Below are 19,320 nucleotides of genomic sequence, written 5' to 3' on the forward strand. Positions count from 1 at the left end.
CATTTCCGACAGTCCTTCTGAAAAAAGGTGCATCCGAGTTGAAAGCGCAACTTCTTAATAAAAAACAATAAACTAAGTATTGGACGAAAAAAAAGTGTACTTTTGACATACCACTTGAAAAATCCTTTCTTCAAGATTAAAATAAACAAATAAAATTTAAAATTTGTCGACGAACTAAAAAATACTATCTTCAAGACCTACAAGGGTATATTTCGAAGACCTGTGCAAAATTTCCTTAAGGTGGGTCATAGTGGATCGCGACAAATCTTGAGAATTTTAAAAACACAATTTCGAAAAAACACGTTTTATGTGGTCATATAGCTGAATTCGAGCTGAATTTTCAAAGCTGTATCTCCAAACTTGCGAATTTAGTACAATATTGCGAAGATGTTATATAATTAAATAAGAGAATAAACAAACCAATTTTTTTAGTCGTAAAACCCAGGTAACCCATTAATGCCTTAGTCTCACGGGTACTGCTCGGTACAACATTTTTTAGCAAACTTAATATACAAATAATGTACTTCGATAAAAAGTGATCGATAACTGTTTTTTGTGACACTATAAAAACTTGTTACAATATAAAAAGAGCAGGAAATCACTGCATAAAATTAATAATAAAAAAACTTCACTGTTATATAATTAGCGAGCGAAATACACTTTTTGTGTTGAACTTAAATTAGCTTACAATCGCCTAAAAGTTAACTTTTTTCAAAAGTTTATTTACGCTGATGTCCAAAAATGATATTGTGTGACCGACGTAACCACTACCAACACAAATAAACAAGCAAACGAACAAATCAACACTGGCGTCGCGCAAACGCGCCCAACAGCGCCGGCATATGACGCGTCCCTTGCTCGAACCTTGGCGATAGCAACGCTGTGGCTTCAGTGCGAATTCGGCGCATGACGGTGACGGAACAACGGCGAGTAGTACGACGACTCCAATTATTATTATTATTCATTGTAAAGCCGTAGCAAAATAGTTGTGGCGAATAGTTGTTATTTAGCGAAAAATTACTCGGTTTCTCATGTATTAATTTCCGATTAAAATCTTAAAATAAACGTCAGTCATGATATTGCATGAAATCAAGTGTGATGTTTGTACATACATACATAAATTACCGTTAGTTTTGTTAATACAATAAAATGACAGCAGTGTGTCATCGCGCAAAGTCTTGGCAATATTCGGCAAAACGTGTGAAGAAAGCTTGTTTTTGTCAACGTATGCGCTTACGTCAAACCCGTTTAATTGGTGTTAGAAAACAGCTGATGCCGTGTCGACAACAACAGAAGTGAACAACTGTGTGGAGAAACCAAAATCAAAACAAAAGAGAATAGAAATAACAGAAAATTAAAATAAAATAAAACAGTTTTCGTAACTACGGATTTATATAACAATAAAAACTATGCAACTAAAATAAGAAATCGGCAATGTCATTACTTATATAGTATATGTGTAAATATATATATATATATTTATTATATATATGTAAAATATGGACTATGCATATCCATAAAGCGCCAGCTGTCAGTTGACTAATCGAGCGCGCTGCAACGGACATATAAGCAAACAGCAGCGCGCAATTCCACGCCGCGCGCCCATTAGTTAATCCCAGCTGTTAGCAGGCCAAAGCGCCGTGAAAGCGACTGATCGCCGTTGAGTGCGTGTGTGTGTGTTAGACAGCGCGCGTGTACAAAAGCAGCGTTGCTTGCCTAAGAATTGGTGCGACTGCTCGATCGACCGCGTCGTCGGCGCGTGTTTATCATGTTTAATTAGCTCAGACGTCCCTAATTAAACAAGTGAAAACCAAAGTTCGATAAAAATTCAATAAAAAAATTCAAATAAATTATAATAAATAAACTCATAAACCACAATTTGACAGCCAATGGTAAACAGTTTGATTGGCCAAGCAGCAACGTTGAATTGTTTCATAACTACAGAAACGCCTAATACCAAAAACTGCAAATTAAACATGTCCAACGCTTTACAAAACCCCGTTGACATTGTGTCGCTGCCGCGCAATAGTTCGGACTCGCATATTGAGCGTTTAAACGCGCAGAAAAATGAGTCCAAACTGTTTCTCATCAAGTCGTACAGCTTCATCGATAAATCACTAAAAAGTCATGCGCTGCCGCAGAAGTTTAAGCAGCGCGCAGAGAATTTTACTAGTTTTCGCCATATAGACGCCCTGCTACTCGACGCTGCGAACGTAAAACTACCAGCAAGTGCCAAAAATGAACAAAATAAAACAAAGGCGAAAGCGCAAAAATGCAAAGCGAACAGGACCAATTCGGACGAGGAAGAGGATTACCGTGCTTTGCTGCGACATCCCTCCGTTATTATGGAGGGGGTGGTGAGTGAAATGCATGTGCGTCCGAAATCGATGCCAAGTGCGGCAATGACAAGCACGCGGCCGCCACCAGACCCGGCGGCGCCACCGCCGCCTACAGGGAAATCGAACAAATCCAAACAAAATGACTTCAAACGCGAGTCATTCTTGCGTCACAGCTTTCAATCGATACGCCGCAGCTTCAGCGCGCATAAGAAGTTTGCCGGTTTCGGGCACAATGCCACAAATGGCAACGCAACTAATAAAGCCGAGCGTGCGAAGGCAACTAAAACTTGCACATCCTCATCTTCATCATCATCATCATCATCGACGACGTCAACCACCTCCTCCACCACCTCGACCGCGTCAGCGGCCTCCAGACATTCGGGCAGCAACGGTAAAGCGTGTAATAAAAGTGAAAAAGTTGGCATTATTATTAAGCTGAATGACAATACCGCCTGTTGGGCGGACGGAACAGGCGAAATTGGCTGCTGTGAAATCGGGAATGTTGGTATTGAGAGCAAGTTAAGGGCGCGGGGAAAGGAATTGTGTGCAAGGTAAGCTTTCAGCAACTTAAATAAAAGTTTTCTATGCTTAATGCTTTATGTCCTCAATGTATTAGATTTGTTGTAAAAGTGTGCATGTGTATGAAAACTACTCGTCACAAGGTCAAGTGGTTTGACATTCGACGAGTGTGTATGAATATAAGACTTTGAAATTAAATACTATTCAGTTGTGTTTATAAATCGTGCGCTTTGTTGCCTACTGAAAGTAAAGAAAGCTGCTTTTGATTTGAGGGGTTATATGCTTTTATGTACATAAAGACACATATCTTAATTCAACTTGACGATACGAAAATTTAGGCTTTACGTATGGCGTTATGGATCGATCCCAAAAACTAACACGTATTACCTAGGCGGTATTTATAGAGCTTGATAGGCGCTAGTCAACAACCAGCACTTGAGCGGCTGAGAGATCCTTCCAGCCCAAAGTGAACCATAAGAGGGTTCTCCGCACTATTTGCACTAAGTAAAGTCAATCTGGCAACTGTAGGCGTTCTGACTTAAAAAACTACGAGTCAATATTTTGCCAAAGATGCTTGGAGGAAGGCGAAGTGGAATCATATTGTCACTGAGGATGAGATTGAAATATTTCGGTAGACACACCTTTGAAGAACGTAGGGAAGTGGCTGGTAATCGATTTAGTAAATTTATCGTAAACTCAAAACGCATCGTCGACCTGTGAGGTACAAAGGACAAATATTTGTTCGAGTGAGATCCATCCTAGAAATATCTCCTGTTATCAAACAAACAGTCGTTGCACTCGCGACTAGGCAACCACGTTACTATTGACAGTCATAACTTCGGAGTTGTACATAATGGCGAATATCGCATTCGATGGAACAGTGAGCTCTATGAGATATATGATGATATTGACATTGTTCAAAGACAGCAGCTACGCTGGTTAGGTCAAGTCGTACGAATGGACGAAAACACTCCAGGTCTGAATGTATTCGACTTAGCATCCGCCGGGGAAGCAGAGGAAGAAGAAGACCTCCACTCCGTTGGAAAGACTAGGTGGAGAAGGATCTGGCTTCGCTTGAAATCTCTAATTGGCGCCACCTTGCGAAAAAAGAAACGACTAGCGCGCGGTTGTTAACTCGGCTATAACCGCGTAAGCGGTTTCTTCGCCAGTAAGGAAATAAGGAAGATCCATTGATTTTGGAGCAACCCTACGACAAAGCGTCCTTCGTAATAAATCATTTTATTCACTTTCTACTTTAAGTATGATTCAATTCTACAAGCGAAGCTCCTGAGACACTATTACATCACCGCAATTAATGATTGACATAATTAAGGGCCTCCAATCGTCGGAGTACTTAGTTACCATATAAACGTCCTCTGCTCCAACAATAAGCTTCACCTTGAACTGTCTTTGGCACACATGCATCCATCTTAGCTAGAATGCGCGCCTTCAATCAGAAAATCCGCTACATGTGAACTCTACACCTTTGACATGTACTGCAACGCTGCAGGAACAATAAAAACACGCTCAGTTGGCAACTTTTCAAACAATCTTTTAGAATGGCGTATGAAGAACTTGTAAGTTCAAGCGCAGAGCCGAGAAGCGTTTGGTTGTCTGTTGCAGAAAATTGGGCGACGCCGGAAACAGGATGTGCTGCTTGGTGTACTAAGTGGCAAGACGGCCGGCAAAGTTGTAAGCATTGCTGTAGCAAGGACAGACATTTGCATGGGAGCCAACTATGCAAGCTCAAAGCGATGGCGTGTATGTAAATGTGTGTGAGTGTGTATTACAAGATGGCGGAATGGCAAACAAAGCGCTAACTTGCCGCAGGAAGTTGCAACGTGGCGTGCATACTGCAACTATGTGTGCATGTGTAGCGAATCGCGTGCAAGCATTTGAGTGTGGACTTGTGCGTGTGCCTGGCCTGCAACGCTAATTGCTGCTTTCTTAGTTTTGTTTTTACTTATTAAATTTTAAATGCTTTAAAAGGCTTGGAATTCGAACTCGAGCTTTGTTTATGCCCGAAATGCTTGGTTGTTGTTGCAGTAGCAAAAATTACACATTTATTGCACGAGTCCATCTGCTAATTTATTTAAACAAAACATTGCCAATAAGAATAGCGAGCTCCAGCAACAACTGAAATTTTACTAAAAAATTCACGACATGTTTATCTGCACTTCGTCACTGGCGCAATCAGCATTTCTCACGCTGGTGTAACAAAAATGGCACGAAATACACCAGGCTACGCATAAATTAGTTAAAGAGCAATTTCTTCAGACACACAGGCAGACACACCTCACACGCGTGCGCTCCCGTCTTTAGCGCGCTGTCATGCTCGCTTCACTTATTTCGCAATTTGCATGCGTCATTTGAAGGAATGTATAAATAAATAAATAATGACACTTCCACATCCAAAAACTTACACCGAGAAAATGACAACCAAACGTCATTTTATTAGAGGCTTAATGTCAATTTAGATGGTTGTCATGTCTAGTGTTGCTAATGGTAGGTGTAGATGCTGCAATCTAGCAAGCGCTGACGTGCGTGGTATAAATAGTACTGACACATTTGTCGGTAAATTAAGTACTTGCATTCGGACTCTATGTTGTTGATGTTATCTGGGCCATGCGGCAATCTTTTGCTAGTCATGGCTTGATTTTTGAGTGAAGTGTTGAGGGCTGAATTCGCATATTGGGATAGGTTTCGATTTTTTTATAAAAGTTGAAATTGTTATCGATTTTTCTTTTATTTGTATATTTTACGTATATATTTAATTATAACAATATTCTTTTAGCCGTAGTCGAAAAAGTCTTTTCGTATTTTGTCAATAGATGTTGAAGTCGTATATCTCCTGTGCTGCCAATCACATTGTGTCGTACCATATAGTGTTTGAATGGTGAGGTTTTAAACTTCATTTAACAAAAAAAAAAAAAAATTTACTTCGGAATTATGGAAAAGATTGGTTAGGACCATCACATTAGCAGCCATGACATCGCTAAGGAGCTTAACACTCATCATCAAACGGTTTTGAACCATTTAAAAAAGGATGGCTACAAAAAGAAGCTCGATGTTTGTGTTAGAAAAGTCGATCAAATGCGATAATAATGTTGGAAAAAGATCAAGGTCCAAGCGTGGTGAAGCTCAACAAATGGTCATGCTGAGTATTTGGCGGGATTGGAAAGGAATCATCCGTCCATCAGCTGCTCCAGCCTGGTCGAACGATTGATTTTACATTTTACTGATAAACAGAAAAGGTTTCGTCTTCCATCAGGACAACATTAGATCACAAACTAGGTGCGATTGGCTGGGAAGTTCTGATGCATCCACCATATAGCCCTAAGCTTGCACCATCGGACTACCAATTTTGTCGGTCAATGCAGAGCTCCCTTAATAGAATAAAGTTGACTTCAAGAGAAGCTTGTGAAAATAACTTGTTGCATCTTTTCGACGAGAAACCAGAAAAGTTTCTGTTGGACTGATAGAATAATGTCTCTAGCGAAAAAAATGGTTCAATAAAGTTCATTATAAATATAAAAAAAAATAAGTTGAAGTTTGATTAAAAATACAAAAAGACTTTTTCGACTACTCAACATTTAATTAATATATTAATTATATTTTAGCCATCAGCTAACAACATATTTATATCGCATGAACCCCGTAGAGCTATCGTTTTGAGATTTTGCACATGTCCTTTTCTCTCCCATAAAAGTACTAATTTTTTTTCACACTTGAAAAACATGTAACATCAATCATTGCTCGCAGTACTGTTGACCGCCACCAATCAAATTAAGATAAGCAGTAATTTAAAACCAAATAAATGCATATTTAAATTGATATTGAATATCTGTGGCAATAATATGTGCATTTGTTGCAAACTTCATCAATTAATTGACCTACTTGCCTGCTATTGCAATTGCAACTGTAACTGCAACAATTGGTGATTACACTTAAATTCGCAAGCGCTCAATTGGCTGTCACTTGAGCAGGCAGGCGTCAATTAAGCAGCAAAAGTGAAGTGCAACAAAAAATATATGAGAATTTATTTGTTAAGTTTGAAAGCTACTGAGCTGCCAGAACACAGAAAAAATAAGATTTCGAATCTAGTGAATATTGTATAATGAGTATGTGTTCGGAGATTTCTGTGCACGTTGTGAAAGTATATGCAGTGTTTTCATATGTATTTGCGGCCAATTAGCACAAAATTTATGGTTTACTTTAAAGCCAAATAAAAATGTTGTGCAACATTTTCAAGCATTGAAAGTAATAAAAACGTTTGTATTCGAAATATCGCCAACAAATGCCACAATAAAATCGCAACATTGTCTGCCACACAAACGGCACAATCGCCGAGCGATCTCAATTTACTTTCAATTTATTTTACATCTTTGCTTCACTCTTTTATGTTGCAATCATTTACTGGCCATGCCGCCCACAACTTTGCAGTGCAGGGTGCAGCATAAATATAAACAAAAGCTTACATAATAGAGCTGCAATTGCAATCATATCAGCGCTATTGGTTCATTGCCTGTCAAAGTGTTATTTGTACCCTATATATGGTACATTATGTTTGCCACGAAGTTTGTGTACACGTTTTAGTATCTCAGTTTCGGAATTTTTGAGATATTGATGTGAGGCACAACTCTTTTTCTATTTAGGGTATTATAGCTGAAGTGCAGCCGAATTCACATTTTTGTACCCTTGCAACTGGTTGCTACAGAATATTATAGTTTTGTTCATCTAACGGTTGTACGTTTCACTGTAACTTGAGTAAAAATTGAGATATCTTGAAGGAACTACTTACGTGGGTTCGTTAGTACAAAAAAAAAATCGAATTCATAGATGGGCGTAATCAGACCGCTGCCACGCCCACAAATTGTCATTAACCGAAACCTATAAAGTGTCATAACTAAGCACTAAATTAAGATATAGAACTCATTTTTCACACAGGGAATCGCAGTAGCAAGGAGCACCTGTGGATAAAATTTTTTCAAAAAGTGGGTGTGGCACCGTCTTCTAACAAGTTTAATGTGCATATCTCCTAAACCACTTAAGTTACAACAACCAAATTTGCCGAGCACTCTTATAAGAACTTCTACCCATAGTGTAACAATTGATGAAATCGGTGGATAACACTGCTCACTCCTCATATACAACTGTAAAGAGACATTCAATTTTTCACCGCGATGGTACGAAAGCCGGATGGGATGGAGGATGGGCATGTCACTGCCCACTTTTTTGTGAAATCCCATATGTCAGCACCCGACCAACCTATTTCTATTTAGTACGTGGCATTCGTTTTACATTCTTTTATATGAAAATCGGACAATAATCACATCTACTTCCCATATAGCAAAATTTTAAATTCCACTTAATTATTTTACTTTCCAGTACACAAATCATGAAGCAATTAATGTAACGGGATTAAACTTCGCACGAATAATATATTTAGTGTGTACTACCTATGACCAATTGTTCAAATCCAATAATTCAAGCTCTTAGATACCGAATATTTGGACCTATAGTAATATACAGATTTTCGAACATCCGGCTGACTTTACTCTATATGTATGATTGTTTTTACACCTTAAAGCATTTCTCTGGCTTTGATTCTTGTGTGTTACAAGAGTACAAATTTTTCGGTTGCACCCGAAGTTAGCTGTTCCTTACTTGTTTGGTTTGTTTTTTATTTCAAGCCACTCGTGCCATCAACGCCTGAGGTGGACACACAGCGGAGATAAGAATTTAGAAAAAAATAGCAAAATGTTATGAAAATATTAGTGGATTAAGACAATTGGTTGATATACATATGTACATATGCACAATTGTTTCTACTATATACATAGTACATACATACATACATTTGTATTTTGAGAAGAAAGCTACACAAAATGCTCATACGTTCTACAGAGCAAAATAATTCAATTGAAAAATTACACAAAAATACACATTTTTACATGTGCATATACATATACTGAACTCATATTGCTCATTTGCGTACTATATCACTCTTATGACATCAATTACAGCACTTTTTCGAATCGGTTCTAATGTAGGCGGCATTGTGGTACTAAAACAATTCATGTGCATTATGAGAGTTTCACGGATGCACACTATTTTCAATTATTACCAGGGTTGCCACGTTTGGGAAAAATATTGAGGTGTTTGTTTAAATGTATCCTCTGTGTGGTGGAAGACTAGTTTTTAGAATTTTCTGTTGACGCAAACATGCAACGATTGCTAGACACTTTCATCTCATTTCTGTTGTGTGCCTCTTGAGTTTCTCCAATAAATAAGTGTCATACAACTACACCACTTTTTTAGACCTAAAATTGGAAGTTTTTTTCATTACAGAAATATGCTTCAAATTTTGCCATTTCATGACCTAAAATTCGAGTGTTAGAGTTTTACGTTCCCCAAGTATTTGAAAGAACACCTCTTCGCAAGTTTGCTAAGCTTTTATAACCATTCTTACTCTAGCTTTCTATTCCTAGTCAACGGATATTTATATCTTACACATAGAATCTTAGTTCTTAAAGGATCGTTTCGCGATTTTTTATGTTAAAATTGTATAATAAGTGCGACAAAAATTTCATAATTAATCTATATCAGTTTTTTTTTTGCAATTTTATAAAATGGCGGCGGTTTTAACAAAAAGTATCGAATTTGGGCCTTTTTTGACAGTTTTTCGTAGAAAAAATAGGAAGATTTAAAGAAAATAAAAGCTTCCATAGCGCGATAGCGAATGACCTTAGAAATGTCCTCTTCAAATTGGAACTAAATATCTTCAAAACTCTTCCTTTGAGAGTGGAAACCGTTTTGAAAAACTCCATTCTGAGAAAAACGCGTTTAAAGATTTGAGTCGCTATGTTCCACACTCTGTTCTCTTTCTACAAGAAACGCTGTAGTACCGTTTGAATTTCGATTTCAAAATTTGAGATAATAAACATTATTATAGTGTATACTATCCGATACTGCAAAACAAAATCGATTTCTCAAGAATTTCACACTGAGACGATTTCTTAAATAAAAAACATTAAGTTTCTTCTCTCATTTTCAAATGTAGAAGTATAAGCAAAATTAAATATAACCACATGGCATCTCTCTCCATTAAAAACGCATACACTGCACAACAACAGCAAGCTCTACTAGTCAGCCCACAGCTTCGTTGCTCCCATCAGCAAACTAGCGAATTGCTATGCTGGAATGTGCTCAGCAAAACATTTAACATTCAATACTCTCGACTCGATTCGAACACGTCACGTCGCGTACAATGAACAAGCTGATGTGCAGCGGCTGGAGAAGCCGTCTCTCATGTGGTATTCTCCGCTCCTAGAGACCATGTGAAGAAAACAATTGTTCAATGGGAGTCGCCATATATCGTGTGCGAAAGAATATACATATTAATAAAACAGTGAAAAGTAATCGTAGTCTTTATTTTTGTACGATTTTATTACCACTTCGTTTGTGACGCTTGAAAAATCATTGCCGGTACGTGCTTTGTGTGCTTTCCAAGACCTTTCCGTAGTTTTAGCGCATTTATAGTGCGTATTTACTTTCGCGTGCTGACCTAAGCGGCGTTGCCAGTTACAGGTGCTATATTTGTCTGAAAAGTATATGATAGTTTCTGTGAAATAAATTTTATTTGCGACGGAAATGATAAATTGGTAAAACCAATTTGAAAGTGGAAATTGATAAAACCTCAAATTTTTTAGACTAAATTAAAGGGCTATTAAATCTTAAGATGAGGTGTGTTATGTGAATTTGTTTTTAAGAATTGCTAGTTGATGTAAGTCATTGCATACAAGCAGTGATTGCAGGAACTCACTCATTAACTGAAGCCAACTACAATTTGTGCCATATGAATCTCTCCAAATATGCCAAGAGCTAAATTAAAAATAGAAACGAAGGCAATTTCATACTAAAATATATTCGAAATTATAAAATAAATAAATAAAATTTTTGCTTAAAATTATACATTTCAAGCAAATCAAAGCAGTGATGTTTTTTAAAACAAAAACAAATGAAAGTCTATGGGAGGAATCACTTTTGACGTCAAACTGGCAAATGTCTGTATTTACATAGTTTTTGATGGGCGTTTAACGGTATATATGTATATACCTTATACTCTGAAAAGAGTATATGAGGTTTGTCACACGTTCCTTTTTCAAGCGGCTACTCATCAGGAATCGTAGATGTCAGGCCACCATAGCATACTATATAGCTGTTATACTATAAAACAAATGAAGCCATAAAACCAAGTTCTGGTTTAAAAAACTGTTTTTATTTGACAAATTGTCTTGTTTCAAATCAAGTTCTTGTGTAGAAACTTTTTTTTATTTATGTAGGGTGTTATTGATTCAGTGCCGCCGAAGTTAACCTTTTTTTCTTGTTTTTTGTTTTTTAGATTTCTTTTAAACAAATAATACTTTTTTATTTTTATACATTGTTAAGAACTGCTGTTCCCTAGCGATTCTTGACAGGCTTTCTCTATTTCCGCGAACAAATTTTGTAAATAAATAAAAGAACCAATTGAGGCGGACAAAAATTGAACTGATAAGCACATGAATGAGTACATATAATATATATTTTTCAGAGACTATGTTTTGTATTTTTTAACAAAACACGTCAGTGAATGAGCTACAGTAACATACAATGTGCTGATAACACTAACGCTGCTGTCACATGTGTAGGTATGTACATTCATGTGTACGTATATATGTATGTTTAGAAATATGGTTTATTTCGTATGTAAGTTGCTGTCGCAATGTGTTTTACACAAAATTAAAAAAAAAATAACAAAAAAAAATTTATAAATTTCGAAAGCATCCTCCCCTCGTTTATTAACAGCTATGCTTGTATGTATGCAAAAATAGAAATATTGTTAATGATGCTTGAAAATAATTTAATTATTGTTTAATACATGCAAATCTAAAAATAAAAACGGTTTTGGGCGCTAAGCAAAGGAGAGGTGATAATATATAGTGCAGATCTGTTGCCGTGGGGTTATCGAAATGAAAAAAAATATTATATTACATTTTTTTCTAATAAAAATCTACATAGTTTCAGCTGATACACTCTTAAAAATATTTATTGTGTTGGAAAGCTTTAAGTTGCCATATACTTCTACCAATACATTATAATATATTGGATAGTCGAAAAAGTCTTTTCGTATTTCTAATCAAACTTTAACTTATTTTTTTATAGTTAAACAAATATGTACCATCCTGGTCCACCACTTTTTACCATTTATCCTCTGGAGACATTACTCCATCAATGTAAAACTTTCAGCAATGTAAATCGAATTGTAACTATTTTTCGACTTCGCCAAATTTAATTTTTTTTTTTGTTTAGATGAAGCTTTCACCAATCACCTTTCTCACCTTTCCAAAACTATATGGTATGACCCAATATTGACAAAATACGAAAAGAATTTTTCGACTACTCAATAGATATGTATTTAAAACCGAATATCACTTTTCGATTGTAAAATTGTATACTTGTATAATGATTAAAAATTTAGTATAATGAATTGTAATCACTATAATTGCTCCGAACTACTCTCGATTGAAGAACAAGCCCTCTCCGAAAATCAGTGCCATACCTTTAAGTTGCTTTTTTTTTCAATTAAAAAACTGCTGTTTTGGAAGCAAGTCTTAAGTTTATCGCTTTTTATTTATAATCATCGGGCTTATTTTAAATTTATCGCATTTTTTGTAGAAATCTGTGTTATTTTTATGTTTCAGTTATTCCAGTTACAATCAATCACCTGATGTCACAATTAAACACACGCATAAGCAGAATATTTCTGAAATAATTGATTGTTTTTGTATAATTACTCTGACGTCCGTTTATATTCAATGCCCGCATATGTAAATACTATGGTGTGTATGCTTAATTACTAAAAATTAGTTGTTATTAAATGCAGGTTAACTTTTAAAAGTGATTTCCTCAGAAATATCGCGCTGCTAATATTAGAATGAAATCGTGTTTTGAAACCGGGAAATATTGCACTTTGCACTAAATTGCATTTATACACAGCTGAGCGTCAGTCAATAGCAAATAAAGTTATTTTTCATAATATTGTGCATTCTGAAAACGATTGTGATTAAGAGCTTAACGAGAAAACCCTAGAAAACTTTGTTGGTATGCAGTTTTTTCCTACGGCTGCAATCAAATATTTCCGTTGATTGTTTTATGACAGTCCCAATGATATAGAGAGCCAAGGGCACACAAATATAATATATTAGATATTAAATGGAAAATTACTTAAAGATGCAGTTTAATTAATTTTACATGAATGTATTTTTTTTATTTTATACTATAGACAGTTATGTTTTAAATTCAAAAAAAAAAAAAAAACTAACTAAAATTCTTATAATTTTTTCATTACAGGTATGCATTTAACTATGAAGATATTATGCTTTGTAAGTAAAATAAATTTTTTTAGTACAAACTGAGTCAAAACTTATTATAAAAATACATAAAACTTCTACCAAAGAAAAGCCGTAATCTCCTATAACCTGAACCGCCTATTTTAAGTTAGCCTCCGATACTCTATATATATATATGTATATGTATATCGTATATAGTAGATCCGGCCACGCGTTGCTGTAGTGCACATTCTTTTTTTCATTGATGCATCATCAATAATGTGCGTAGTTAATGGAGATATCCGCTTAATAGAACGTCCATTTTTACTGTATTTTTTATTTATGCATTATTTTTACTATCCTGTCTTCGAAGTTGATTCGAACTGGATACAGTGTGCTAAGTTTTACTAAAATCGGTTCAGTACTTTAGGAGACTTTCGGGGACAAACAACGTTTTACATAATATATAAAGATATAAATAATCAGTGCGTCGAGCTGAGTCGACTACTCCTCTAGTATTTTGTGATAAGTAGGAGAAACTTGACGTTTCCTTTATCTGGACAGCTAAATTAAATGAACTGCTTTAAATGAGAGTATCGCACATTTTGCACAGTTTCTCGATCATTTTCGATATGAAAATGAAAGATATGTAGTAAAGAACCAACCGACAACGTAATAATTCCTTCAAAATCCGCATCCGTCGGCCTTCGTTAACTGATATGAAATATGCATTAGTTTAATGTATTATTGAAAACGCTTGCATATAATTTCAAACGCTCAGCCGTAAGCTCTATTCTTTGCGTCAATAAAAGCAGGGTTGAAATCGATATACTTCGCTGCTCAACCTTAGAATCAAAGCAATGATTTGCATTCTATGACATTATTGTTTGAAAACCTACATGTTCAACATGTCTTATCGTAGCTGCTAAAGCCTTACGTTAAATATATAATATAGGGGTTGTTAGGACACCCTCAAGCAGCCACTTAATTGTCAGGCTGACTTTCAGCCGCGCACCAATTCGGGTTAAGCGGGGCAGTACACATGTGACCAGGCATTTGCTAATACGATTACAATGTCACGTATTACGGCAACTATCGGCAACGTTTCATATATTTTATAACTTTTCTGCTTCTTGCGTCTTCCTTTATTGCATTGTTAAAGACGCGAGAAATCGTGTGCGTTGGTTGGAATTTAGTTTTTCACCACGCGGCTGTTAGGGGTTAAGGGTAAACGAACCTGCGTGCATCAAATAGGATAAAGAGTGCTGCACTTCCGTTTAAATTCGCGTTAGCAGCAATCCAGGTTTTTTATTGTTATTTCACATTCGGTTGGGGCCCACCTGTCTGTCGTTTGTGGTGCAAATGGCTTCGACAGGCGGCTTGCTGCATGCTCGCCTGTCATTTGTGCGTGGTGTGGCGCTATTATGCATTTCCATTGCTACACATATTTCATAGATTTCCTCCCCCAAATCGCAAATGCAGGAAAAACTCTTATAAATAAAGGCGTACGAGTTGCAGCATATGTCGCGACCAGCCGGCTGCAATAATATATACAAATTAAGTACTGAAATATTCATTTATTTGCTACAAATGAACTGCTACTAAAGAAAATTGCTGGAAATGCCGGGGAAACTTCGATAAAAGCATGCCAACATGCAATTAGGGTTGCCAGAGCGGAAGCGAGCATTGTTTACATGGTGCTGGAGTGCTAGCTAAAATACGAGCACGTTCATACATAGAAATTTTAAAAAGTAATTTGAAGGGAAATGAAAAAGGAAATAGTTGCTTGTGTTGCTTAAGGTGTTTTTACTGAATGAAAAAGTGTGGGCCGTTTTCGTTTCCGCTGAAATAGCGTATTTAGTACAGGGTCGGCGTGGTATGGCATGACAAGACATTAAAATTAATAGCTGTGTCTTGGCTTTATTTGTTTTTATATTAAAGCAATTTTAAAAGTCATAAATCTTAAGAAAAGTCCAAGTGCAATTTGAATGTTTCTTCTTAATCGAAGTTATGACTATCAGTGACATGGGTGCCTAGCCGCGAGTGCGATGAGTGTTTGACTGATGACAGGAGATATTTCGTTCACCACCAGACCACTATCGCTAGAATATTGTCCTAAATTCTAAAGTTCAACCAATGAATATATCGGTACAAAACATTGTACGAATAGATGACCAAAAATTGTCAACATCGGACTACAACTATAAACACAACACAAGTTGACAAATTCGACCTCTCGATACTCATGTCTCATGAGTGAAAAAGAAAGAAAAGACAACATAATTCTATCATTAATGACGTCACGAACTAAACATTTTTCTGTCACGTGCCTTGCAAAAAAGAATGGGAACGAAACTGTCTTTATTTATACCATTGTGGAAACTAGATTATCACCTTTCTGGTGCTAAAATGAGATATTTTTTATATGAGAAGTTTGAGCTGGTAACATAGAAGTGTTCGATTCAAGCAATATGCTGTTATAAAAAATACCATCACTAATTATATAATTATTTTGCAAAAATTAAGCGTACACTTTGCTTGTCAGGCTCTCAATTAGTTTGCCTATTCACCACTTCCTCATTAAAGCAAAATTTCATTTTCAAACGGAAAACAAGAGGGTAGTGGTTAAGTGTTTGCAGTTTTTAAACTCTTACATTGCAATTAATTCCAATATTAAATTTCAGTTGTTTTGCATTTCCTATTTAACCACTTCGCGCGCTTCTCAATTTCACTCTCGCCCTTATGAGAAATTGTTATAAACGCGCACTAATTGCAGTTTCAATTTCTAGTCGAACTATTTCAACTATTTTGATATTTGCGCTACATCAACAACAAACAACACAGCTGTCAATGTTTGGTTACTCATACGCAACCGCACTCGTGCGCTTCGCTATGCACGCTAACTTCAAAATCAAACATAAACAAAACTGCTCGATTTTTTTTATCGAAAGTACAATGCACAAATATACAAATATACAAAAATGCAAATATTTTCTTTATTTCTAACATTTGAGCGAAAATGTAGCACACAGATACCTATTATGCATTAAATTGTACTATTCAGCGCAAACAATTGGGCGGCTCGCCGACAGATAATGTAAATTTAAACAAATTTCAACTAAAGTTAAGCGGGTGTTTATAATCGATTATTACTGCATTGCCTAATATTTATAATCAAATTGATGGCATGCGCGAATAGATGTTAGATTTAAATATTTGCTAGAAGATAGATTCAGTATTTTGCAGGTAAATATTACAATTTCTAGTGCTTTAGCAGGAAATTATGGATTAATGGTAAGCTTGGTATTATCAATAATTCTGTTTGTTGACAGATCAAAGCTGATGGGAAGATATAAAGTTGTGAGTTGCAAGATTGCAACACCAGGGTTGCCAAATCTCGAAATATAAAAGGAAACCACGCAGGCATATACTGTCAAAATTTCGTTTTTTTCTCTCAAAATTTTTTAACGCTCGTTTATTTTTCTCAGAATGTTGAATTTTAACGAGTAAAATATGCAACATGCTCTGCTTACTCAAACTGTTCGGAGAGTGACTTGCCCAGCGGATGTTTACTTATATTTTTTGATAATTATTTTTTTAAATCGAGTTGATCTATAAAAGTTTGAAAATGTTGGTTGCAACATTTTTTGTTTTTTTATAATGCAACATGTTTCCAAAGCGTAATGAAGCGTTTGTAAAATGTTGTCATATATTGGAGCAACATTTTCATCATAATAAAGAAAACGCCATTAGTCTTTACAAAATATAGCATTTCCCTCTCAAGTGCAGTGCTGTCAAAATTAAAAGCAAATTAATCATCATTCATTTAATATGTTTTGAAACCTGTTGAATTAAAGCTGGCTACTTTTTTACAAGTACTGTAATTATAAACTTTTATTATATTGCAAATTCAGCTTTTTTTTCATTATTTTTGTAATTACAACCTTTTTTCATTGTTTCAACGTTCACTGTCACTGTTGTCGGTTCATAAGCGGCATGAATGTCAATTTGCTATAAAAATTTAAAGCTTAAAAGCAATATAAAATCTAATAATATTTACAACTTTGAACGCATTTAAGCATTGCCACCGGCGGCAATATAATTAATTCAATAAGAAATTTCTCCGTCAAAATGACGTAAGATTTACCGCACATTTCCCTGTTTTCCTTTCCATTACGAGTGTAATTTTAGTGTTCGCTTTATGACAGTCTGCACTGAAGGTAAACACAAATATGCAAGTGTGTCTGTTAAAATTGTAAACAAATTGCATGAATGGCATGCGTTTATTAGTCTTTGCTAAAACTAGAAAGTACAAAGTTTTCTATACGCTTAAATGGCAGCAAAATGACTGAGAACTACACACGCGTTTCACTATAAACAATTAAAAATGCGAACGTGGAAATAACAAAAAAAAAATATAACGAAATTTTACAAGCTTCTGTGATGATGAGTTAATGACAGTAAGTCTCTAAGCGTAGATGATCATGAATAAAATATAAAAATGAAGTAATTCATGACTTTCAGCGTGCATGAGAAGTGCGCCAAAGTTTATGAGCAATAAGTGGCGCGAAATTTTATAATAAATTTTAGAAACTGTTAGATCATGCGGCTAGATCAGCGATAACTCTCGTTTAGTCATTTTGCGACTGTGATGTGTCCTGCTAATTTTGGGTTGGTAAAAACCAAAATACGTGTTGGAGTCAAGTGTAGCTGTACGTGATGGACAATTTTGAACTGAAACTAAGTACATCAGTCGCAAATGTTTCCTTCAGATTTGTTGAGTAGTGTAATTACTTAAATTTGACTTAATGTTGTAGTCTAACGAGATATTATGAGCAATGACATTTTAAGACAGTTGATGAGTCCAAAAGTAACTAAAACAAGCAAGCGAAGCAATCACACTCTTTAAACTCTTTAAACATGTTTGGCGAAATATTTTTTATTGTTAGCAGTAATTAAGTTTGCGTTGTTTTGCAAAAGATAGAAATTGTTTTTTTATTTACTTATCTTCCTACAAAACAACAATCAAACAATGAAGCAATTAACCAAAACAAGTGAAGTACCCACTTGAAACTGTTGGAGAAAATTTAGCTATTAAAAAATTGCAGAAAAAATTAAATAAAAAACGGAAAACACATTAACTTCAGTTGCAATAAAGCCCTAATACCCTTCACAAATATTGGGTAGTCGAAAAAGTCTTTTTGTATTTCTAATCAAATTTCAACTTATTTATTTTTTTTTTAACCATTAAAAAATAAATAAACAAATATGTACAATTTTATTCGATCACTTTTAGCCATTTTTCCGATAGAGACATTATTCCATCGGTGTAAATCGAAATTTCGAAATTTCCAGATCGCAAGTGAGCGAACCATTTTTGTGCTACACGAACTGTTACAGCTTCGTATCCGTAAACTTCACAAATTTCATTGGTGGTTTGCGTGGCATTCTTCCCTTTTTATACAAAAATTTCAAAATAGAGCGAATTTCTTCATTATTTGTTTACTAATTTTTAAACAGTTTTAACTTTTTTCAATTTTCCCAAATAGTTGAACATGAGAGTTTAGGACAATATTCTACAGCTATTATAGAATTAAATATGAAAATAAAAGACTCGATTTTTGAAGCCGTCAAACCCATGTAAACCCTTAATTATTGCCAAACTGTATTATTATTCCGCCCTTCTATCGTCAACGGCCTCAACGTTTGGTTGTTCACTTGAATCCGGTACCGTTGCTAATTAACTACTCGTTAAATATTTGACTTATCAGCTTTTGTAGATTACTTTTCGCAGACAGTCCAGCGGGGTGAAGTATTCGTAAGTGCAAGAAATGTGTACGGTCATTAGTGGCATAGCGTGTATGGCTCTCTCACATCAGCTGAGTGCTGCCACTGCACACAGCTGATTCTGTTATTCAACACCATTAAGGCTTAAGGTGTCTGTGTGTTGCAGCCAACTTCACTACTAGCAACAAAAACAATCATTTACTGGTTTTGTGCTCACAAAATAGTGAGAGGTGGGCTTGCATGAATGATTTGTGGCATTTTGTGTGATAATTCTTCTCGCGTTTTTTACTTATCAGCTTTTGCTC

The 19,320-nt window shown here is 35.6% G+C and overlaps 1 protein-coding gene across 3 annotated transcripts in view; it reads left to right on the plus strand.

Annotated features, from left to right (window-relative positions):
* The first annotated feature begins 888 nt into the window (after positions 1-888).
* The window catches only part of LOC108965064 (serine-rich adhesin for platelets-like), a 48,601-nt gene continuing 30,169 nt past the window's right edge, over positions 889-19,320 (plus strand). For 2 of the 3 annotated variants that reach the window (XR_001993079.1, XM_018927234.1), the window contains exon 1: positions 889-2,890. Coding sequence is in view for 2 of the 3 variants with exons in the window: in XM_018927234.1 (XP_018782779.1) it covers positions 1,890-2,890 (1,001 nt within the window). In the remaining variant the exon portion in view is untranslated. The remainder of the gene's footprint in view (positions 2,891-19,320) is intronic. The other variant, XM_018927235.1, reaches the window with a different exon arrangement.

Source organism: Bactrocera latifrons, unplaced genomic scaffold (genome assembly GCF_001853355.1).
Source record: "Bactrocera latifrons isolate USDA-ARS-PBARC rearing strain unplaced genomic scaffold, ASM185335v1 scaffold_133, whole genome shotgun sequence".
NCBI classification, from domain to species: domain Eukaryota; kingdom Metazoa; phylum Arthropoda; class Insecta; order Diptera; family Tephritidae; genus Bactrocera; species Bactrocera latifrons.